Source organism: Sinocyclocheilus grahami, unplaced genomic scaffold, assembly GCF_001515645.1.
Source record: "Sinocyclocheilus grahami isolate Dianchi unplaced genomic scaffold, SAMN03320097.WGS_v1.1 scaffold2067.1, whole genome shotgun sequence".
Lineage (NCBI taxonomy): Eukaryota > Metazoa > Chordata > Actinopteri > Cypriniformes > Cyprinidae > Sinocyclocheilus > Sinocyclocheilus grahami.
In genome coordinates, this window is record NW_015507246.1 from 61,730 (window position 1) to 68,166 (window position 6,437).

General features: G+C 42.2%; 2 protein-coding genes across 2 annotated transcripts in view; both read left to right on the forward strand.

The window, feature by feature from the left end:
- The first annotated feature begins 470 nt into the window (after positions 1-470).
- Positions 471-5,386, forward strand: LOC107573913 (cilia- and flagella-associated protein 69-like). Its single transcript, XM_016260369.1, has 6 exons — positions 471-681; positions 1,493-1,651; positions 1,719-1,834; positions 1,911-2,029; positions 3,428-3,509; positions 5,081-5,386. Exons 1-6 carry the CDS (start codon positions 471-473, stop codon positions 5,384-5,386), a joined length of 993 nt encoding a protein of 330 aa, XP_016115855.1.
- A 78-nt stretch (positions 5,387-5,464) lies between these two features.
- Positions 5,465-6,437, forward strand: part of LOC107573914 (cilia- and flagella-associated protein 69-like) — a 4,064-nt gene continuing 3,091 nt past the window's right edge. Inside the window, exons 1-3 of the mRNA XM_016260370.1 lie at positions 5,465-5,513; positions 5,613-5,750; positions 6,213-6,289. Of these exons, the coding sequence (XP_016115856.1) occupies positions 5,465-5,513; positions 5,613-5,750; positions 6,213-6,289 (264 nt within the window). The remainder of the gene's footprint in view (positions 5,514-5,612; positions 5,751-6,212; positions 6,290-6,437) is intronic.

Here is a 6,437-nt window from a genome sequence, read left to right on the forward strand (position 1 = left end):
GATGTAGAATCGGTGGGCGGGGCTAAACAGACAGTGATGTTGAATCGGTGGGCGGGGCTAAACAGGCACCGCTGTAGAATCGGTGGGCGGGGCTGAACAGGCACTGCTGTAGAATCGGTGGGCGGGGCTAAACAGGCAGTGATGTTGAATCGGTGGGCGGGGCTAAACAGACAGTGATGTTAATGTCCTGCGTGCTCGGGGTTTATCCACACTATTACATCATAGAGTAGAACACTCCACAAGCTGTGGTTTTAGCAGACTGCCTTCAATATAAGCTGTTTTTAGACTAATGAGAAAGTTTTAACTTCTGAAACATACAAGATGTTTTTATAGCACAATGACCTTTTATATATGAAAAGAGATCAAGGGAATTTTGGTTTCTGAGTTGATGACCTTTGAACACACTGTGTTGTTTGTGAGCTAATGGTGTTTGTCTCTGTGGTGAGCAGTTGTTCAGAGAGGGCCGTGTGATGCTGGCTCTGATGCTGCTGGTGAAGCCGAGCTCGTCTGCGGAGCGCAGCCGCAGACACAGACACAGATGGAGCTCCAGACAGCAGGAGGAGCTGCAGCTGCAGGCTCTGTCCACACTGAGCGCTCTTGCTCCGCTGATGCTGGACGAGTACATGAGCTGTCAGGCCAACACCTGTCTGCTGCTGCTGCTGGACTGCTGCCTGCAGGACGGTACAACACTCACCGTGCACTTCATTCACCCGCACACTGATTAGGGCCCTAAACGCTCTTAAACCAGAGCAGAAAGTCTTAAATCCATAAAGGCATGGCATTAAATGTTGCATGAACTGCAAAAAATGAATCTCTTCCTCAGTATTTCTGTCTTGTTTTCCAGTACACATATCTAAACATCCTTCAATCAAGACACATTTACTGGAGATGCAAAATGAAGATATAAAGTCTTGTTTTCTAAAAAAAACAAGAACAAAATGGAGTTCATGATTAAAACAAGAACAAATGAAGAGCCTCTAAGTGCCTTTTGACATTTTCTTCTAAACTGAGCTCCTATGTGTAGGTTGAGTTATTTCACTTTAATGGCAATTAATAGGTTCTTTTCATTGGCATTAAAGTCAAATAACTGAACGTATACATAGGATCCTGAGAAAAATGCTCAGTTTAGAAGAAAATGTCACACAGCATTAAGAGGCTTTTGCATCTGAACTCTTCAAATATTGATTAAACAGTGATTTGTTGACTCAAGAACAGCTGTAATTGGATCAGTCTTATTCGCAAATGAATCGTTCAGTGCAATTTGTGAACCAGTTGATCACAGGAAAGAATCCGTTCGTTCACGAATCGGACATTGTGTGTCACAGGCAGTGGTGGTTTCTTCAGAATGGAATTAAAAAAGTAGAAGTACAAAGTTTGATACTATGCTTTGGAACATAGTGAAGTAATACTTTCCCAAAGTAAAAACCTCTCTGATAAAGCAGCAATTCTGAAAGTTGAAGTGTTCTGTCGCTGATCGAGACCTGTCTGTCAGACTCCTTCAGTGGGCGGAGTCACGGTTTCCACGGCAGCGGCGGCGGGAGGAGGGCCCAGCTGCGCTACTGTGTGCGTGTGCTCCGATCCGTGGCATCTGTGGAGCACGAGCCGCTCCTGCAGGACCTGTGCGATCAGGGCGCCATCGGCCAGCTCTTGGGTGAGTCCCCTTCAGTCTCTGACAGTCTCCTACAGCTCAGACTGACTCACAGCGGCTCTGTGTCCAGGTGTGCTGCGCTGGTTCCTGGGGAGGCCGCAGGACGAGGACGCTGTGGCTCTGGAGATCCAGACGGACTGTCTGTTCCTGCTGTCTGTGCTCTGTGAGGGAGACGTGCACAGGAAGGTGAGACGCGTCTCCTGCTGTCTCACAGCGCCGCTGTACTCTCTCCTGATGACTGACGAGCGCTGCTTGTGTTCAGGAGCTGTTCGGGACTGACGGGGTGGAGGTGCTGATCCAGTATCTGAGTCTGGACGCCGCGCTGGTCTCCAGCGGTCTGGGTCACAATAAACTGCTGCTGTCCACCGTCGACTGTCTTTGGTGAGACGCGCGCGTCTTTATCTGTTCACACCAAGAACAATAGTTTTAACTATAACCATAACGATATAACGTTCTGTTTATTGTAATCACGCTGCAGTCGTGTCACTTTAAATTTGGGCTGAAAATATTGATTCTCATTTTGATAAACCAGTACTGATTCCTAAATCCCAATAATCGATCTGTGCTGTTTTCAGATGATGCCTGAACAAAACATTTGTAGCTGCTCCTGTCCAATAATCACAAAAAACTGTTACTTTTGATATAAAACAAAGTCTCCGCTTCCAAATTCTGTCAGTTTTATTATGAAATGTAATCAGTAAATGTGTTTTTGTGGCTCTTTAATGTGCGCTGAGCATCTGTTCCTCTTTACTACTAGTTACAGCAGCAAATAACATGAATGGACAGCAGAAACAGAACAGCTCACTGAATCAATAATGTCACGTAACATCACATTTACCTTAAAAAAGACATTTAATGTCCATAAACTCAATAATCAGCTAGAAAAGTAACTCTAGAGAAGAGCATTTTGATCTATATATGCACTTTATTTCATATTCATTATATTTACTGAATTAAAACATTAAACATTTAATATAAAAAAACAAAAAAACATTTAATATTTAATGTGTTTGAATAAATCTGTCACGAAAACTTTACTTATGACATCCACTGTTTAAATGTATATATTTCAGCAACAAACTGGAGTAGATACATAATTACATTATTAAAACATTATCATAATAATTTTGTATTATATAAGGCATTTTATTATGGAAACTGCCTTATGTGCAATTTAAATGTTTATGAATTACTATGAATCACTAATATAGTAATGTAACGACTGACAGAGTTTATTATAATGTTTACAGCATTAGTTAAAAAAACTTCCTTGAAAAAAGTTGACATGCACTGAACCTGATTGCCTAAATATCCAAAATTGAGATTGAAATCAAATCAAGTTTGTGAATCGAAATCGAATTGAATCATGAAATGTGTCTTAATCAGCAGTCTACTTTAAATGCTGGAGCTCGTCAAAGTCAGATGGATTCTGATTGGCTGTCACTGTTTTTATGGTTCAGAATGTTCTGGGGTGTGTTAGTTCCATTTAACTCTATTGGTAACAGAACTTGCAACCATAGTTGCTTTTGGGAAACGCTCTCCTGAAAGTGATTCCAGCGATACTGTTCCACTGTGTCATTATGAACTCCGCTGTTCTTTTCAAATCTAGAATGAGTTTAAAACTATATCTTAATTGTGAATGTGCTTTCACTCATTCATTCTCGAAAGCGACTCCCTGTGCGAAGGTGTCTGCAAAATGACCAGAGGAAGAGGTTTTCCGCTCACATAGAGAGATGAGAATCTCCTCAGGTGTGCTGTGATCTCTCGTGTCTCTCTCAGGTCCTGTGTGCTGGGGTGTTTCGGTACGGAGGATGTGTTCGTGGCCGGCGGCGGCGTGGATCTGCTGCTGCAGCTGCTGCAGGTGAGAGCTGCGCTCTGCAAACACACAAACACATACTCATACTTTTTTCAGTTTCACAACGTGTTCACATACTGATCATTTACTTTAATTGATGGACAAAGACATTTCTCCATAAAAATCTATGTAATAACAAACTTAGCACATTTCTTTTATTCTTTTTTGGGTTTGTTTAAATAGGCTATGACTCATATTTTTGTCTGGTCTTCATTATTATGACTGGCTTCAGTCTAGCGCGAGTTTAAGCACTCTCAAAACAACTCCCGTTATAAACAGTGAAGCTGTGGATCTCTTACTTACATCTGCACTTTATTGTTTATGATGAGAGAATGCAGTCCGCTAGCGCGTGCACTGAACAAAACTCATCTGAACGCCTCTGATTGGCCGCTGCATTCATAAACTCAACAGAATCGTGTGTAATTGGTTGCAATGCAGACATTAGCAGATCTAAATTTAATGTCACAATGCACACTTTTTATTTAATTTTCACTTTATTCGCGACAGCTGTATTAGATTTAGTTAAGTTGTACAGGGGAATTTTTGGTCGCATTTTTTCCCAAGACCCCCGTTAATTTCCGACCAGTGTCCAGGGAAGCCTTGCCCAGCCTTACACACGCTCCACCTGCCACCAGCATCATGAAGTGTACAGCAGATGCGATGGTGTTATCGCCGCTAAATCCCGCTCCCGCTGAATGACAGACCATTACTGCCCGCTCCCACAAACATTCTAATATTGTATATAGTATGCTATCAAGATGCAGGATATTGAAATCGCTTTTGAATGAGCGTTTGCTGTTCACTTTCTCTTTGGATTTGGTGATCTTGTGCACTCTGTGTTAAGGAGCACATCTTACGAGATCAGATAAATGTGAGCCTGCAGCACAAAAGCAGTGTTAAGTCGCTGGGGGATATTTGTAGCAATAGCCAACAATACATTGTATGGGTCACAATTATACATTTCTCTTTTATGCCAAAAATCATTAGGATATTAAGTAAAGATCATGTTCCATGAAGATATTTTGTAAATGTCCTACCGTAAATATATCAAAACGTAATGTTTGATTAGTAATGTGCATTGCTAAGAACTTCATTTGAACAACTTTAAAGATGATTTTCTCAATATTTAGATGGTTTTGCACCCTCAGATTCCAGATTTTCAAATAGTTGTATCTCAGCCAAATATTGTCCGATCCTAACAAACCATACATCAATGGAAAGATTATTTATTCAGCTTTCAGATGATGCATAAATCTCAATTTCAGAAAATTGACCCTTATGACTGGTTTTGTGCTCCAAGATGAGATATTTGTCAGTGAGCTCAGGATCTGTTGAGCAGCAAATCCTCCAGCATGATCTGTCAGTCATCTCTCCTTACTCTCGACCCGAGATCGTCAAATCTCACTCCTGCATGAATTATATTCGACTGAATTGCTTGTATTGAAATACTTTGCATTCTACCGGTGATAAGCTGCTCTAGATGTTCAGTTTTGTGAAGGAGGGCCGCTGGCAGGAAGCCTTGTATAGGTTTGAGTGTGTGTGTCATTGTGTGGTGTGTTTGCCTGTGTGGCGCGCAGCGGAGCCCCAGACACATGCTGACGCCGCTCGTGTCCGTGCTGCTGGAGCTGTGTGAGAGTCCCCAGGCCATCACACGCCTGCTGCGCTGGAGCGGAGAGAGAGACGCCAGCGCACCGCAGCTGCTGCTGCACATCTGGAGGAGAGAGGAGGAGCAGACGGGCGTCTCACGAGACCCACACGGCATGATCACAGGTGCAGACGCCATAAAACAGAGCTATCACAGCCAAGCACCTGTCAAACTAAAACTCTTACTGAAAAACCATGAAATATTTCATTTGTTTCACTGCATGTCATGTGACCATTAAACATATTAACTTCAAATCTCAGGGTTAGGGGGCTCAGAGATTAAAGTGCTCTGTGATTAAAGTGAGCATGAAATCAACATGGAGCTTCTTAATGGAGCCGTCAGTGAACGTGATCGACTCGAAGAGCGTCTCCTCCTGCATCAAGCATAACCTGTTTGTTTCTCTCGACAGTGAAGTGACCAGATGCTCTGTTAAGACTCTCTCTCTCTCTCTCTCTCTCTAATAGATGTGAAGAGGCCGATTGTCTCTCGGCATCAGGATGAATCTTCATCATCATCATCGTCATCACATGACGTCAGTGCTGCTGTCAGAGACGTGTCAGAAAACCTGCGTGCAAACATCTACTGCATCTTCTGCAAACTGGGTACGAGAGAGAACAGTGTGTGTGTTGAATCAATCAATCAATCAATCAGCTATATTTTATGTATAAAGCCCTTTTCCTAACGAATCAATGCAGTTCAAAATGCTTTACAGTCAAAAACAAGCGATTGGCACCAAGTTTAAACAGTAAATGAAGTGAGGTGCAAACGTTGCATACAACAATAACATTAAAACATTTTTGGATGTTGTTGAATGCTTCAGTTTTAGTTATATAAATGACAGTTTGTTTGTTTGTTTGTTTTATTTGTATGTAGTTAATGCTTCTCTGAGTGCAAGAAAAATCAAGGATATGATCTGATCTGCTCATAGATTTGAAAAGATAATGAGCCTGTAGTTTAGTGCAGATTACAGGTTGTTTTCAAAGACATTTAGTAGTTTAAATCAAAGCTTGGAATGAAAGGTGTGTTTTAAAGTAACATCTGTGGTTCTCAATGATGATCTGCAGGATTTGAGCGTCTGTCGGGTTTGAGTGCCGAAGATCACGTCACGCTCAGCATAATCCACCGATACCTGGACTTCAAGGTGAGTGTGTGTGTATGAGTGTATGAGTGTGTGTGTGTGAGTGTGTGTGAGTGTGTGTGAGTGTGTGAATGTGAGTGTGTGAGTGTGTGAGTGTGTGTGAGTGTGTGTGAGTGTGAGAGTGAGTGTGAGTGTGAGTGTGTGTGAGTGT

What these genes read in the sequence shown, in the direction of transcription:
- LOC107573913 (XM_016260369.1), top strand. Translation starts at nt 471, where the DNA reads ATGCTGGCTCTGATGCTGCTGGTGAAGCCGAGCTCGTCTGCGGAGCGC. An exon ending in GGACTGCTGCCTGCAGGACG is followed by an intron (nt 682 to 1,492) that starts GTACAACACTCA and finishes CCTGTCTGTCAG; the next exon opens with ACTCCTTCAGTGGGCGGAGT. An exon ending in CGCCATCGGCCAGCTCTTGG is followed by an intron (nt 1,652 to 1,718) that starts GTGAGTCCCCTT and finishes CTCTGTGTCCAG; the next exon opens with GTGTGCTGCGCTGGTTCCTG.